Source organism: Diabrotica virgifera, chromosome 1 (genome assembly GCF_917563875.1).
Source record: "Diabrotica virgifera virgifera chromosome 1, PGI_DIABVI_V3a".
NCBI lineage: Eukaryota > Metazoa > Arthropoda > Insecta > Coleoptera > Chrysomelidae > Diabrotica > Diabrotica virgifera.
This window is the reverse complement of record NC_065443.1, coordinates 316159408-316178092: the sequence shown is the minus strand read 5'-3', so window position 1 is coordinate 316178092 and position 18685 is coordinate 316159408. Positions and strand designations below refer to the sequence as shown.

Below are 18685 nucleotides of genomic sequence, written 5' to 3'. Positions count from 1 at the left end.
GCATTTTTTGAGGTATATAAGCAAAAAATCCTTTCTCAAGGATTTCTGTACTATTTAGTACCATATTTGCCTGTTTGGAGGTGTTAAAAATTACTCCAATTCTATTCATGCCTTTTCTACTAATTTCTTTAATTCCAGTCGTACCCATTGTATGAAATACTTTCCCAATATCCATAGGATGGATATTTCCTGCTTTTCCCTTGTCACTCTCTATCATAATAAGGAATGGGCCGAAGTCAGTGTCCTTGTATTCAACTTTTCTTCTACTAATATTTTCAATCCTAGATGATAAGTTATTAACTTCTGTTAACATGATCTGATCGTTTTGGAATTTATTTTTTAAAGCACAGAGTTCTTTTTCTATTAAATTGATGTTATTTTTATGTCTCGGGGCTAGCATGTGTATGGAATTTAAAAAAATTTGCGAGTTCAATGAAAGCAAAGCATAGATCCCGCCCCCTTTGTCAGGGGGGCCGGGAGAGTTAGTGTCCATCTCCTAAGCCAGCCTCTACTCTACTATACTACTGCTACTATGATTATATAAAGGCAAAACTTACAGAAAAGTCCTTAGTATTTCTAATTCACTACTAACGTATTATCCCGTTTTAACTTTTAAATTAACTACTAAATTAATGTTCAAACACTAACTAACTATATCTACAGTATAATTACTTAATTTATAACAATTTTAACGCGATGATTTAAGATTTTTCTAAAAAATAAAACTTGACGTCTATCCTGAGCATAACCTCTAATTCTCTAATATCAGCTTCTCACATTTCTCCTCACAACAAAAAGTGAAAGTGAAACGTGAAGAGCTTTATTTCCCTCGTTTTATTTTAGGCGGGTTTATTTATAATAATGCCTTTCGTATTAACGTTTACCTCACTGCTCGAGGGTTGAAGTGTCGTCAAAATAAAAAGTGACCTGTGTTGTGTTTTGTGTTGGCAAATTTTTTAATGCGTCTTTAGGTCGGTAGCATTTTTGGTTCATTATCTTGTATAATAATTATACAAGACAAATGTTTTAAAGTCTCTAAATTCTACTAAATAAATACATTGTTAATACTTGTTTTATTTATTTATGTCATATGAGGATAATAATTACATGATTAGTAAGTTAATTAAGGTCGAATTATTTACGTGAACCGAAAGATATGTTGATCAACACGTATTTGCAACGTGAATTTCCCGAAACATTTTATTGGTATTTAAGGTGAATAACACGTCTATTGAAGACGAGTTATTCACGTAATTTAAAGACGTATTTTCAATGTGACATTCCAACCAAATTTTCACGTGAAATTCACGTAAGCAATTTACGTATATTGGTGACAAATGTACCAGAAATTCACGTAATTAACACGTCGGTCTGTTTGCTGGGACCCTAGTATATTATCTTTAATTTGGCCAAAATTTTTGAATATTATATCATAATTTAAAAATTTAAATAACATTTAATGTCTTGTATACGAGTTTGACAAAACCGGGTAGTCCGAAAATCGACAAAACCGGGTAACCGATTTTATCAGACCTGTTGTTACTTCCAGTTTCTGCAGTGGTTTTTTTGCTTTTAGTTAAATACAACGTGTGGCTTTTTCTGTTGAAAAAGCTGGAAAGAAAGCTAGTAGGAAAAATTAAAAAAACTCTCCAGTCGTAAAAAAATTAAAACTAAATGAACTGGATAAAAAAAAAAAAGAAAAAACGTGGTAAAAAGGGCTGCACCAAAAACAAAAGTTTGGAGGAAGAAGATAATAATGACGATATGTGTCTATATTATAATTAACTATTTTCAAATTATAATGCGAAGGAAGGCTGGATAAAATGTGTGTCTTGCACTAAATGGGCTTATGATGCCTGTAGTGCCTATGATGATGTAAATGAAGTTTTTATTTGTGACTTCTGTTCATATATTTTCGATTTTTGTTCACATTCTTTTAATAAATATTTTATTTTCTGCCCATTAGTATTTTTACATGTTAATTAAGTTACTACCCGGTTTTATCATACCGGTTGGACAAAACCGGGTATTTTGCAATATTTTCATAAAAATAAAAAAAATTAAAAATCTAAGAATATTCTTAAAAACTGGCATTGGCATATCAAACTTAAGTCATTTTAGAATATTTCAATCTGCAGCAAACATTTGCTACACTCACATAGCAAAAGAGACAGACGGTTTTTGAAGTGGTACCCGGTTTTGTCCAACTCTCCCCTACTTGCACACCGCGAATAGGATCATCCTTGAATAATTTATTGAATATCGCTAATAATAGATTAGAGAAAGTACAGTGATGGCTCAATATGAATAAACTCATACTGAACAGAGAAAAAACAAATTATATATGTTTCGTCACTAAAACAAATAATAGTACCTTACCAGAAACTGTCTCAATTCAATCGCAAATGGTTACTCTAAACCAAAGCACAAAATTTCTGGGGGTACATACTGACCAAAATTTAGATTTTGGAGTGCATATAAATGAAATCTGTAACAGGTTAGCATCTATCTGCTACTCTTTCAGAATAACAGCAAATTATCTGGACAAAATAGTAAATGAGTTGTATATTTTTCAAATTTCCATTCTGTAATGTGATTTGGAATAATTTTTTTTGAAGTAGTAACACTGAACAGGTTTTTCTATTACAAAAAAGAGCAATCAGAACTCTACTTAACTTGAAATAGGTACAGGGATTCATGTAGAGATAATTTCAAAAAGCTCAATATACTAACAATGGCTGGAACATACATATATGAATGCTTACTTTTCATTTTTAAAAATAGACATAAATTCTTGAAACACATAACAAACCATAATACTAATACATATATGAAACAATCTCATAAACTAGAATATACCAATACATAGACTAACAACATCTGAGAAAACCACAGAATATGCCTGTATTAAATTCTTTAATAAACTGCCTTACAGCATCAAAATAGAAACTGACATAAATAAATATAGAAAGTCTGTTCAACAGTTGCTCATACACGTAGAACCGTACAAAGTTGAAGAATACCTTCAAGATGACCTACAGGGAGACTGAGGGCTCTTATCTGAATCTAAATGTAACTGTTATTATTATTATATTTTAATATTACTTTTATGTTAAGAGGATGGGTACGCATTTTCGGCTGCAATGCTATCCAAATGGGGATTCATTTTTTTATGTTTATTTTAATAAGCTACAGAAGTGAAAAACTAAGAGAAAATTTAGTGTGATTTTTAATTTCAAATATCTCATTCAAAATAAACTTTTTATTTATTCTAAGGGACTTTTGGCCCTCGGTAATAATTTAGTCTTTCATTCTGCATTTAAATTTTTTAAAAGTATTTATTAGTTTTTTCAGGATTCGAAAGAAATGGACACCATGTCCATGGTAATATTTTCCAAATTTATCTTTGTCTTACAACGCACTCAGTCGAATAGAATATTGTCAGAATATTTTTTTTTATTTTTATTTATTTATTTTACGGATATACCATTTTTACAGGCAGATTGTGACAATCAGTGACAATTTTAAATATTTGACGTAGCATCGGGAATATTTTAAGTTGTTGATTAAATAATATTGATATACAGTAGAACCTCGATTATCCGTCAGGGCACCGGACCAAGGGTATGACGGATAATTGAAAAGACGGTTAATAGAACATTAACAAAACTTAATTGATCAAACGACTAAGTGACACAATCTATGTTCGAATTTGAATCAAATTTAATTACGGCGACACACAGATATTGACTGTAATAATTATTAGTGCTGTGCATTTTTATTTTCGGCTTGCGATTCTAAAAATAGAACTCTAAAAGCACGGTATCATTTATCACCTTTTTAAATTGAAATTTAATCCAGAGCCCTGAATAAAAACAAAAATTATTTACATAAAAAAATGAGGTGGTGGCATAACTGCACGTGTACATTTCAACGAATTTCATTTGGCTTATCGCAATGCTCAAACAAAATGAATCGATGACTAAATTTTTACTTATGTAGTCAATATAACTTATGTAGGTATGGACCCTGACGGTTAACAGAGGTGACGGTTAATAGAGAGACGGATAATCGAGGTTCCACTGTATAGTGTATTTGATAAATAATTGATTTAAGATGTGAACTTAATAAAAAGTTATTTATTGTGTATTATTTGTGGAAGATCCAAGCAAAGAATACATCAGGATAATATATTCTGTGATCCAAGTATCTTGTTGTTAAAGATGTTCAAAATTGTAAGCGTTCCATAGTAACAATATATTATTAAAAAATCACTTTAACACTTTTCCTCTTTTCTCGACTGAGTATTAGTGTTGTACATATAAATTATTACAATCACTGAATAGATAGTTAGTGAAAAAATTATCACATTTATTAACTGAATTAATCATTTGCAATTATACAATAAATAACAGTTATCCAAGAACATTCTCTTTAAGTTAATGATGACATTTTCAAGTAGAATGACATTCTATTAGTAATGTTTACATATCCATACCAGTGTGAATTTTACTACACGTAATTTGCCGTGTAAAGACAGAAAAAGTAGGGATAGCCGTAAAATATTTGCGAATTATGTACCCATGGCCTTGAGTCTAGGTTGTTTCAGCAACCCTTATAAATTGTAATTGACACCATTCTCTCTATTGACAATTTATATTTGTAACTTGTGAATCCTGAGAATAAAGTTTTTTTCTATTCTATTCTATACAATAAACAATAAACGGATACTTATGTACAAATATCGGGGACACGAGATCAAAATAAGCAGAGACAATCAAACACATGGAATACAAAGGCAAATAGGCCTGACGTGGGCATCATTTGGCAAACTTAGCCATATTCTAAAAGGTTCAATTCGCATGTGTCTCAAGTGAATGGTTTATAACCAATGTGTTTCGCCTGTACAAACTTAAGGAGCAGAGACTTTAACATTGACACAAAAATCAGTGAATAAACTACACAATGAGATGGAATGTGCAATGGTAAACAAGAGCCTTCGAAAATGCAATGAAAATTATTTTAAAAATCATGTCTTGTACATTTTGGGACCCTATAGAAAACTATTTCGAGGCAAAAAAACTTCCGAGTGAATTTTCAAGTTATTCAGCTGAACAAATCGGTATATTAGAAGCCTTAAAATATATAAAAAATAGCTTATTTAGTAAGAAACATTTTTTAATAATATCAGATTGTAAAAGTGTTTTAGATAAACTTAAAAACATATCAACTAATTGTAATATTAATTATCTCTTACTAAATATTTTAGTTAATTTTAAAAACTTGCACGAACAAGGAAAAATAGTTAAGTTTGTTTGGGTTAAAGCTCACTGTGGGATTATCCATAATGAAAAAGTAGACATGCTCGCCAAGGAAGCATTAGATTCTGATAATTTTGTGAAATATTCGTTCATTCCAGAAGACCTATATACTATTTCCAAAAATATAATTAGGCAGGAATTGATGGATATATATAGTCATTCCACCAAAGGACTTTTTTATAAAAGTATTCATCCGAAAATTCCTACTAAACCATGGTTCTCTAATGGCATTGCAAAACAAGATGTAATTAGAATTATTTGTAGAATCAGATTTAATCATTCACTAGCACCTTCACACTTATTTAAATTAAAAATGGTAAATTCCCCAAACTGCGAATGTGGAGAATATAGCACACTAGAACATATGATATTAAATTGTAATAAAAATAGAACGAATATCAATATGTTTATGGAATTAATTATGAAAATGAAATTTTTAGTAAAACCAATCAATCTTTATGAATTAATAGTGTCTAACAATTTAGAAGTTTATAAGTTGTTATATCAACACATAAGCAGTTTAAATATAAGAATTTGAAGTATTAGTTTATAAATAAAATGTATACCAAAATTGTACATAATTTGAAAAGATAGAAAAAAGAAAGTAAACAAAAAATAAAAGAAAAAATCATTTTAATACAAAAAAATTATTGGTTAAAAAAGATAAAAAAAATATATAAGAAAAAAAAGACCAAAAAATCAATAAATAAATAAATAAAAAAAAAAAGAATTATGAGCACAATAAAAAAATATAATAAAATAAAAAATATTTCAAAAAAAAAAACAAAAAAAAAATTTCAATCACTGGAAGCGACACTGGCAGGGCTGCTTTATCCATTAGGCAATATAGGCAGTTGCCTAGGGCGGCACATTATGAGAGGGCGGCAAAAATACTGCACAAAAAAATATTTTTATATAAAAATTATGGATCTGGGTTCTGCCATTAAAGAGTATAAAGCTCTTTCCAATTACTTTACCGTAAAGAAGCAAAAAAAATGTGCCTAATTAAAACATATAGAAATAAGAAAGAGAAACAGAAAAAGAATTTGTGTGTACTATGTACGCACGTAAGAAGATATTCTTCTATTATACAGGGTGTCCCGAAAAGAATGGTCATAAATTATACCACACATTCTGGGGTTAAAAATAGTTCGATTGAACCTAACTTACCTTAGTACAAATGTGCTCACAAAAAAAGTTACAGCCCTTTGAAGTTACAAAATGAAAATCGATTTTTTTCAATATATCGAAAACTATTAGAGATTTTTTATTGAAAATGGGCATGTATAATTCTTATGTCAGGAACATCTTAAAACAAAATTATAGTGAAATTTGTCCACCCCATAAAAAATTTATGGGGATTTTGTTCCCTTAAACCCCCCCAAACTTTTGTGTACGTTCCAATTAATTCATTATTGTGGTACCATTAGTTAAACACAACGTTTTTAAAACTTTTTTGCCTCTTAGTATTTTTTCGATAAGCCAGTTTTTATTGAGATGCGGCTTCTTTTTCAATATATTTACGTAAAAATTTTATGGGGGTTTTGTTCCTTTAAACCCCCCTAATGTTTGTGTACGTTCCAATTAAACTATTATTGTGGTACCATTAGTTAAACACAGTGTTTTTAAAACTTTTGTCTCTTAGTCTTTTGTTCATAAGTCACCTTTTATCGAGATGTAGCTTCTTTTTCAAAATATACCTAAAAATGTAAATTACAAATAAATTTTCAGATTATTAACAGGTCTCTATAACCGTACTTAACCATATACAAATATGTGGTGGATTCGACAAATATTCAAAATATCTCGATAAACACTGGCTTATCGAAAAAGCACTAAGAGGCAAAAAAGTTTTAAAAATAATGTGTTTAACTAATAGTGCAACAATAATAATTTAATTGGAACGTACACAAAAGTTTGGGGGGGTTTAAGGGAACAAAACCCCCATAAAATTTGTATGGGGTGCACAAATTTTACTTAATTTTTTTTTTAAGATATTGCTGCCGTAAAAATGCCTCATGTCAATTTTCAATAAAAAATCTCTGAGAGTTTTCGATATATGAAAAAAAATCGATTTTCATTTTGTAACTTCAAAGGGCTGTAACTTTTTTTGTGTGCACTATTGTATATAGGTAAGTGAGGTTCAATCAACCTATTTTTGACCCCAGAATCTGTGGTATAATTTATGAACAATCTTTTCGGGACACCCTGTATAATAGGTAATTTAAACGAAGTAAATATACATAAAAGGTTATTTGTATTTTATTTAAAAATCAAACTAACTTTCTTATCTACCACTTTCAAAAATTTTTTATTAAAACAACCAAAAATAAAAAAAAATATGAATTGCCCGGGAATTGAACCCGCAACCTTCCAATCTCAGTGCTAACGCATTTCTAACTACTCCATCGAGGCACTAGAAATAGATATGTCAGTTTCGGATATAATTACACAACACGGCGACATATAGTGTAAAAATGTTATGCTTACATAATATTTTATTAATCCAAAAACACAAGAATTATAATAAATAATACATTTCCTAAAACCACTAATATATTCTTTTAATGACTTATTTGCACGGTTACAGATACATACATACCTATCTTGAAAGATTAGCAATGAACTACAATACTGTCAGAACTACATACTGTCAGTGTGCGCAGGCGCGCGGTAAATGTACAATTTTACCCTCAATCGATTCGCCGCTAAAGAAGAATATCTTCAAAAATTCAATTTGACGAGGGGGTCGATGATGAACCAAACTTTTCAGCTAGTGATGAGATGAAGATCCACACATTCTATATTATAATCGACACTCTGATAAGAGACCTGAATAGACGCCTGGAATCTTATCGACTTATTTATCAACGTTTTCGTGTTAATAACATTTTTGACAAAATTAAGCAATGAAGAAATCATTAAAGAAGCTGAAAATCTGATACAAAATAAAGACGACTAAGATACATAATTCATACATGAATGCATTCACTTAAATGGTGATTTGGATACCACAATAACATCACCAATTGACATACTTATCTTACTATTAATTTAAAGAAGAGTTAGTGCAGTCACTGAAGGTGGATATGAGCTATTACCTCCGATTTCGTTGAACCTCGGTCAATTTGCATGAGAATTGGTGAGTGGTTAGAAGATATCTCATGGAACAAAGGTGACATGGTGCCAACTTGCGCTTTTACCCTGGGAGTGGATGCCACCCCGTCTCAAGAGTGAAAATTATTTTATTAAAAATAACCCCATAATTCGATAAAGGGACAAATTCTAAGCAGAATTCGTTATATAAAGTTATTAAAATAATTTTTGAGTGATTCAAGATCAAAGATTCTCATTTTTCGTGAGAAAAATGCATGTTTTTAACCGATTTTTCACAAAATAACTCAAAAACTATAAGATTTTACAAAAAAGTTATTGTACTAAAAAGTAACTAAAAGTAATTGAATGTACTGTAACTAAAAGTAATTGAATGTATTTTTTTCAGTGAGTACCCAAATCTAAGTATCCAAGGTTAAATAACCGGAAAATTATGCATTTTATAACATAACCTTATTAAACATTTGTCAAAGTACTTAGAAATATCTATTAAATGAGCCCCCGAATAAGTTAATAGCATTAAAATGTATACAGAAAATATTTTTCAAAATTTATCTTTTAAAAATTTTTCCAAAAAAACTGTTTTTTTTATAACTCCGTTAATTTTTATGATATCAGGTTTGCCTAAAAACCATTTGAAAGTTAATTTTAATGGTTATTAAACCACATTGAATTTAATCTTTGAAACCCCTTATTTTTTTAAAAATAAAAGGTTAAATAGCCCTGGTTACATGGTTCTCGCAGCAAAATTTAAGCTTTACACGTTTCTATCTTGGTTATTTTTTACCCTACAGAAATAGTAAAAAGGTAAAATATTTGATACAGAAAAGTAAAAAGGTAAAATATTTGATACAGAAAAAACTAAAATTTGGTTATACATATATCACTTTTTACATATACAGTCGACTCTCGTTAATTCGAAACTCGAGGGACTCTTAAAATATTACAAATATTGAGTGTTTGAAATATCACATGGTTCGAAATTTGTGAGAGAAAATAAATAAATCTTCGAATTATTAAGTGTTGATCAATTATTATTTATTAATTGCTATTCTATAACGATGACAAAAGTTTAGAGTTAGAATTCGTGTACATACATGTATGTATTCATAATGTGAATTAATCAACCTTTCGAAAGAACTGTATTATACTGGTTTGCTTCAAAGCACATTGCTGCTGCTCAGACTGCTCAATAATTTTTTTAAGAGAAAAAAGTGCCTGAAATGCTTTTTCATCACTTTCGTTTTGTAGACAGAAGGTTTGTAAGGTATCGAATGAGGATCTTGCTTCCTTAACTGTCACCTCTGCCAAAGGCAGAGGTGACAGTTCCTTCTTATGTATCGTACTCATCTTCATCGTTAATTTTTTCATTCGTATCTGTCGCAGATAAAATTTCGCCATCGGTTAGTGAACCTGAGACAGTAACATCTTCATCTACTTGAACAAAGTCAGAAAAACTCACACCGCTGATGTCAACTAATGGTTCTATTGTTGGTTATTCATCATCCATAAGTATCGGAAGATTTTCCTGATCTTCTTTTAAGAAACCGAATGTTTTGAAGCAGGTACAGAAAAAGAAAGTACCGAAGAAAAAGTACAGAAAACTGTACTTACGACAATCTGTCCGCATCTTTCTCTCTGCAACTTTGAATTGTTGAGTGATGGACGCCGATGAGTTCGAATTAATGCGTCCTTTTGTTATACAGCAATGATTTTTTTCGTTCGAATTACCAAGTGCATAAAAATGTATTGATTTAGTTCGAAATATAAAGAGATTTTGTAGGGAACTCGTGATAACTTTGAATTATAGAGAGGTTCGAATTATCGCAGGTTTGAATTAACGCGAGTCGACTGTATTGAGTATTTTTGGAGTATCAAAAGACAATGAAAATTACGATAATTTTAGAATTTCTGATTTTTTAAATTATAACTGTTTTTCAAAAATATGCATTCTAAACCTTCAAAATTATTGAAATTATTACTTATGCTACTTGGCATAATTACTTGGAAATGGCGTACTTATGTTTTATTTTTCACTTTTTCCTAAATAGTTCTAAAGGGTTCTTTTACTGTCATCATAACTTGCTTAATTGTGATGCTATTAACTTCTACTGGAGCTCATTTGATAGGTACCCCGAAGTACTTTGACAAGTTTTTAGCAGGTATTATTTATGAAATGCATCGTTTTCTCGTTTTTTTAGCTTGAATACTTAGATTTGAATACTCGTTGGAAAAAATATACATTCAATTACCCATAACACACTTTGAATAAACATTAGTTTAGTTCTTTAAGTGAGGAGTGTATTCAGCTTTTTATTATCTTCAATTTTGGTAATAATAACTTTTTTGTAAAAGCTTATACTTTTTGAGTTATATGTGAAAAGCAGCTTTAAAACATGAATTTTTTACGAAAAAATAAAATCTTTGATCTTTAATAACTCAAAAAGTATTGAATTATATTAATAACCTTGTATAACAAATTTTGCTTAGAATTTGTCTCTCTATCGATTTATGGTATTATTTAAAAATAATAATTTTCACCCCCGAGAAGGAGTGGCATCCACCACCACGATAAAACCGCAAGTTGGCATCATGTCACCTTTGTTCCTTGAGGTATCGTCTAACTACTCACCAATTTTCATGAAAATCGATGAAGGTTCAACGAAATTGGAGGTGAAAAGCTTCAGTGACTGCACTAAGTAGATTGAAAGATATTTTCCCTAATTTTGACATTGTTTTGTACATTTATTTTTTTGTGCAACCCAGTTGCCGCTGCCAATGTGTCCGCTGAAAGGTCATTTTCGAAAATGTCAAGAATTAAAAATAATTTCATATCAAGTATGACGCAATAACGTGTTAACCATTTATCGACTTTGTCAAGAAAAAAAAATTTTTTTTTTGAAAAGAAGTCTGATGTGATCGAACTGGAATGACAATTTTTTCTGTTATAAGTATATAAACATCGTAGTTTAAATCCATTTTTTTGTGTTCTTATTTAAATAAAAATTTCTGCAATTTATTTTGGCAAAAATGTTACATGTTTAAAGGGCGGTTACTAGAGAATTGCCTAGGGCGTCAATTGACCTAAACGTGGCCCTGGACACTGGACAATATGGGAGAAATATAACCACTGGATTTGGAACTGGATATGGAACTGGATAATAGAAAACTGTGTACGAACATTAATATTATGTGATTTGCAAGTTTGCCAATTGTAGAATGTATAATTTTTTATCATACTGATATTGTTTAAAAACATTAATATTATTGATATAAAATGTTAATAAATTTTATTTTTTGTTATAAGAATCAAAGGTAAATATGATTAGGCGAATGAAGCCTTAGGTTTCACAGTCAATATCCCAACCACACACACATATGAGCCTTCGAGATCACATAACAAACCAACAAATCAGGCAACGATCAGGAGTTCAAGATGTCATCAAAAGAGCAACGACGCTAAGTGGAACTGGGCAGGAAACTTAGCTAGAACACAAGATGCACGGTGGACAAGACGAATCATGGAATAGAGACCCAGAAACAACAAAAGAAGCCGAGAACGACCTCCAACTAGATGGACCGACGATATAAAAAAAAGTAGCGGGAAACTGGCTATAAGCAAGCGGCCCAGGGCCTGGATTCCGTGCACTGTAGATATCTACATGTCGCTTTCTATAGATGTCAATTTTCGTAAATATATTTGAATTTTTAGCTTTAATTGAATTATTTTCTATTTTTGCTAGGTTATATTCTAATTGATGCTGAAGTGACACTTAGTAAAACAAGAAAATATTTGAATTAAAACTAAAAATTCAAAAATATTGACATTGATAGAAAGCGATCGGCGCGATGTCAATATATTTTAATTTTTAGTTTTAATTCAAATATTTTCTTGTTTTACTAAGGGCCGGTACTTTATGTCTCCGTTAACAGCCGGTTAGTTAACCGGGGTTTAATCGGGACAGAAATATATGCATAACATAGACATAAACGCAATTATACTTATTATTATATTCATAAATAATTATAATAATAATTATAATTGCTTTTATTACAACGCAAGAGGCCCTATGGGGTACTTTTCTGTCCCGATTAAACCCCGGTTAGCTAACCGAGGTTTAACCGGGACATAAAGTACCGGCCCTAAGTGTCACTTCAGCATCAATTAGAGTATAACCTAGCAAAACTAGAAAATAATTCAATTAAACCTAAAAATTCAAATATTTTTACGAAAATTGACACCGATAGAAAGCGACATGTAGATATCTACAGTGCACGGAATCCAGGCCCAGTGTAGAGAACATTGGAAAGAACTGAGGGAGGCCTATGTGCAGCAGTGGATGCGATTGGCTGATTGATGAAAACAGACCTAATCCAAATCAGCAACAGGTGGAAGTGCACGTTTTAATATTTATTATTCAGAACTTACTTGTCGTCTCTTCTGCGTTGTCTTCAGGTTCATCTTTTAATTCTCCAAGATCTATTTCTGTGGACAGCAGAACCACCAATCTTTTGTCACGTTCTATAAACTCGTCTTTAACATGGGTTTTGACTTCCATAATTAATACTTATTGTTATTTAAAAATATTTAGGTTATTACCAGGATACTACGTGTAAAATTTTAACTGTTTATTGCGGGAAACCACGGTATAATTTGGCCATTTGGCGGGAAACTGTGGAAAAACTGGGAAAGTGGGGAGTTGAATCACTTCTTCTTCTTCTCTTCATTTGAATGGCCTTAGCTGCCAGGGCTATCCGGCCAGGATCCGTGAATATAGACTTGAATATTCAAGAGCCGTACCTGAGGTACATCTGGGCTTAAGCTCATAGCTCCTGAATCTGAAATATTAAGAGATAAAAAAAAAAGAATGTGTGTGTACTTTGTACGCACGTAAGAAGTTATACTTCTATTATATGATTTAAACGAAATTAATATACTTTTTATTTATATTTTGTTTAAATATTAAACTAATTTATACTTACTACTTCTCAAACATTTTTATTAGAACAGTGCCAAAAATTAAAATAATAAAAGAATAAAACACACACAAACACATTAAACAAGCCACAAATGATGTCTGAACATTAATTGTCGAAATTTTTTTTAACTAAATACGTATTTTCTGAAAATACAATTATATAATAAATATACTTACAATCATAAAATGTATTAAAAAAAAAACAAAAAAGAAAGTTTCTATTGGGACTCGAACCAGCGCTGATAAGAGCGGTTGGTATTCTAATTCATTCGCCTTCTCCGCTTAGCCACGGACACTATGTGTCATTATTTACGAAGATCGACTAACTAAACGGATTAAACTTGTGATATTTTGATATTTTGAAAATTGATCAAATTATTTTAATTTTGAATTGAAATGATTTAGAATTGAAAAAATACAACAAAACATAGAGTAAAAAAACAATATATTAGGTGAATATTGATAGAAATTTTGATGGTAATCAAATTATATAAATAAAAGTATTACATACTATGTATTTTGGCAGATCAAATAGGTAGGTTTATACCCATGATACATTAACAATTATTACGTACCTGTTGCTTTTAAAAACTATTTAAAAGTCACTACAATATTATAAACTTTTTTGTTTCTGTCCTCACAACAATAAAACTAATATATTATACATTTGTTTACCTTTACCTTTACCTCCAAACCACAGCTGCCATATCGGATAATTTTTGACATGTCATTTGAACATCCAATCAGAACAAAGTTATAATGCGCATGCGCCGGGCTGATAGGTTTTAACATATAAAAAAATCACCCTCTATCGCCGGTAAAGAAGTATAACTTCAAAAAAACTTTGTAATTGTTTATAAGTTCCATAACTAAAGTTCTACTATTAATGGTCTAGTTCTAGTACTACCACGCAAAACCGCACTAAGCACAAAGCACATGCATTGCAAGCAAGCATAAAGTCATAAAGTTTTTAAGCAAGCTACACACGAGTCATTGTTGATGTTAAAAACTTTTGCACTGCGATTAATGTCTTTGAGTTTAAATTTTTAAACAACACATCAGTTAATGTCGGATCACTTTCTAGTTCCCTTCTAAGCAACTGGGACTCTCTTTGGAACCTAGTACATTCCAATAAAACATGTTGTAAAGTTCCTACACTGCCACATAAACACTGGTTTGAATTCACTACCTTCAATCTAAATAAATGTACAGGAACACTACAATGTCCACTTCTCATACGACACATTTGTGTGATTATACCTCTCCCCAGGTTGGGAAATTTTGTAAACCATGCCTTTTTATATGGAACTGTAACTTGTGAGCAATAAGTAATTCCTTTTGCCTGTCCTATTTGTTGGAATCGATTTTCCCAACCGATCCATAGGTTTTCTTTATATTTAATTTGAAAATCTTTTAAGGGGGCCTTTGGTTCTTCACTAATGGGCAGCTTTCTTCCAAGATTCGCAAGATGGTCAGCTCTATCATTCCCAATAATTCCAGTGTGACTTGGAATCCATGCAAATTTAATTTCTCTATGTTGTTCATCAAATTCACATAGTTTTTGTTTTAGTTGGAGAGTTTGTGAGTCTATTGCCGCCTTGTAGCTTGATCTTGCGATTTTTTCTAGAGCACTCTTAGAATCACTACAGATGAAGCACTTTGTAAAATTATTCTGTTGGATTAACTCTAATGCTTTTTTAATGGCAAATACTTCTGCTGAGCAAATTGAATTAGCGGAGGGTAATCTTTCTGTTAACTGTGTTCTCTCGTTAAGGTATATCCCAATACCTACATTACCTTGTTTATCTTTGGATCCATCTGTGAAAATAAGTTTATATTCCGACCAGTTATTGAGGTACCATTCCATAAACTTGGTTTGGTTATTTGCTTCTTTGCCCATATTGACAGTTTCATAAGCCATAGGAGAAATCTGAATATTAAGTGGAAAGGAGTGACAAGGAAATAAGGAGCTATATGTGCTACCTCATGAATTTCATGTAAAGTATTCTGGAAAGCAGCCAGTATTGGTGGGAAATATTTTCTTCTCCAAAAACTAAAGTAACCCAGAAAGACATTGTGAAATTGCTCAATTGAGGCATATATTGGGTTGTCATAGGCTACTACTTTTAAAATGAATTTAGATGCTAGCCATATTCTTCTGAGATCTAACGGTGTTTCTCCACACTCTGACAAAATTATATGAACTGGAGAAGACCTCATAAATCCCCTTACCACTCTAAGAGCTCTATACTGAACCTTATCCAATTTTGCAAGTAGAGAACGTGCACAACCTCCCAGAAAAATGGATCCATAGTCAAGATGTGATCTAATGTATGCCTTATATAGAGTGAGTAAAGTTGCAGGATGTGCTCCCCACCAAGTTCGACACAAAGAACGAATAATATTGACTCCACTGGAAGCCCTCAATGCCATCTTTTCAATTTGACTTCTCCAAGAAAGGGAACTATCTAGAATAACTCCCAAATGAGAAACTTCTTGTTTCCAATCTAAACGTGTGTTATTCACTGATATTAGTAAATTCGGAATATTATTCCTATTTCTATCAAAAAAAATTGCTTGACTCTTGCTAGATGACAGACACATTCCCATATCATGAAGTTTATTAGAAATACTTTCTACTGTACCATTCAATTTTTCCACAACATCCACCCAGCTGTTACCGGAGCAATAGAGGGCAACATCGTCTGCATACTGAGTAATTAGAACATCCTCTGGCACACAAAATGAAATTATATTGATGACAATATTAAATAGTACTGGACTCAAAGGGGAACCCTGAGGAAGGCCCACATTGGTAGTTCTTGGTCCTAGCAGATTTAAGGAAATAGGATCACGAACAGACACCAAACGATTAGTCAATAAATGTTTAACCAATTCAATAAGTAACCATGGCAAATTGAGATCTCCCAAAGCGTCCAATAATTGGAGGATTGACACTTTATCATATGCAGAAGAAATGTCTAACATAACAGCAGCTGCTGGTTTCCTTTTTGAGATATTCATTGAGATTTCATTGACCAGATGAATTATGTTTTCAGACACCCCTCTACCTTTACGAAAGCCAGTCTGGAAAGGCGATAGTATCATAAAATGTTCTACATACCAATCTAACCTTATTTTTATCATGTTCTCTAAAAGTTTACTAACACACGATGATAAAACGATTGGTCTCCAGCCCGAAAGGCAATTTATATTTTTATTGGGTTTGGGAATTAAACACACTGTTTGTGATTTCCAATGAGTGGGAATATGCATTCCCTCCTTTAAACATAAATTGAAAAATTTTAACAGGAACTTGATTGCTGACTCTGGAAGATGTTGCAACATAGAAAATGTTATACCATCCTGGCCCGGCACAGTATCCTTTCGTTCAACCAAAACCAATGAAAGTTCGTTTAAAGTGAAGAGTTCACACTCGATAGTATTAGATTTCACTGGGTGAGACGCAATGTCCTCAAATACAGGTGGAGTCAATGAACAAAGCATTTCCTCCCCTAACGATGAATTACTAGGAGTTCTAACTGAGGCTTTAGTGAAAGCCTTATGGAAACTTCTCACTTTTCTCCACATTACTGATATTGGAGTATCAGGTGAAATTGTGGAACAAAACACAACAAATGATTTTTTCTTTTTGGATTTAAGTTCTTTTTTACAATGTGCCCTAATTTTTTTAAAATTAATGAAGTTTTCTAAAGAAGGTACCTGTTTGAACTTCTTGACTGCCTCCCTCTTTGATTTAATTAAATCTGAACACTCTTCATCCCACCAAGGTAATTGTGGTTTATGGAATCTAACACGCTTTTTCTTAGGGATGAACCTGTTTGCTGCGTCTAATATTAGGTTTTGAAAATCTGTGTAAGACTCATTAGGGATGTTGTTAATGTTAGACTCAATATATTGGTTGAATTGTTCCCAATTGGCTTTTTTCACATTAAAGATACTGCGATCTTGAAGAGGGTCATTTCCTTGGGGACTATTTCTATCCTACCCGTAACACACTACAAAAGGAAAGTGATCACTTGCTCCTATCTCTGGAAAAACTTCCCAGAGGCAGTCCACAGCCAAACCTGGAGATGCTATAGCTACGTCAGGGACACTGTTTGAGTCAGGCGGTGAGATTCTTGTCGCCTCACCCGTATTGAGAAAACACAAGTTATCCTCCTCCAAAAGATCTGCAAGACGATTGCCGTTCGGATTGTTAGATGATGAACCCCATAAAGAATGTTGGCAATTCAAGTCACCTATGAAGAAAAACGGTTTATCACACATTTGAACCAATTCTCTAAAGATCTCCTTACGAAAACGAACATCTGGTGTCTTATACGATCCTATAATAAAATTTTTTTCAAATTTGATAATGATAGCCTGCCATTTTTCAGGCAAGTGAATATGTGAAATGTCTATCCTATCAGCTGCCAGAGACTGATGAATAAGTACAGCTATTCCATCCCATCCATCAATCCTATCATCCCTATAGCAGTAAAAATTGGGAATATGCAAGTGCTGTGAAAATTTCAGATGTGTTTCATTTAGAAGAATGATATTAACACCATATTCGTTAAGAAACACCATTAGATCTTGCTTATTGTTAAAGAAACCATTAATATTCCAATGCAAAATATTAAATATCATAACTATATATATATAATTTGTTACTATTATTATTATTTTTTCTTTTTAATATAAAAAATAATATATTATATTATCTGTAAGAAATAAATGAAAATTCAGTCAACACTACTTTTACTAAAATTAGATGTATTATGTGACTCATCAAAACCTGCAAAATCCATATTATTATCAGAGGTTAAATCAACGTTTTTTGAAAATACACTATCATGAGAATGTACACGATTGCTTGTTAATGAGACTTGTTAATAAACTTGGGCCTTGTGATCCCGTATACTTTTGTGAATCATTTAATTTGTTTAAAATCGGTAATCTAGGTAAATTTCTGCTTAGATCCTCATTTAATAGAGCTTTATGCGCCTCTTTGTCATAACTAATGTCTTTAAGAATTACTTTATTTTTCCTTTTAACTGGGACCACATGACTTTGACTCTGGAAATGGGGAGTGGAGGATGGGGATTTTTGAAGTGCTTGAGTAAATGCTCTGGGTGAGCTGGATAGTAAAGAAGGAAAATCCCTACTTCTCATCTGAAACATTCTCGAATTCTCTGGCTTTTCCTTAATTGGGGGAAACAGCTTGGCAGCTTCAAAAAAGGTGAGATCTTGGAAGACCATTACTTC

At 31.7% G+C, this 18685-nt stretch overlaps 2 protein-coding genes across 4 annotated transcripts in view; both read right to left on the bottom strand.

Moving 5' to 3' along the window:
- The window catches only part of LOC126879246 (zinc finger protein 569-like), a 33267-nt gene extending 19991 nt beyond the window's left edge, over nucleotides 1–13276 (bottom strand). Inside the window, exon 1 of one of the 3 annotated variants that reach the window (XM_050642303.1) lies at nucleotides 12865–13276. In XM_050642303.1, the coding sequence (XP_050498260.1) occupies nucleotides 12865–12994 (130 nt within the window). In that variant the 5' untranslated portion in view covers nucleotides 12995–13276. Of the gene's footprint in view, nucleotides 1–557; nucleotides 733–12864 lie in introns of those variants that run through there. The other 2 variants (XM_050642305.1, XM_050642304.1) reach the window with 2 other exon arrangements.
- Nucleotides 1–18685, bottom strand: part of LOC126879253 (cuticle protein 6-like) — a 189263-nt gene that overhangs the window by 4749 nt on the left and 165829 nt on the right. The gene's annotated exons all lie outside the window — the stretch shown is intronic.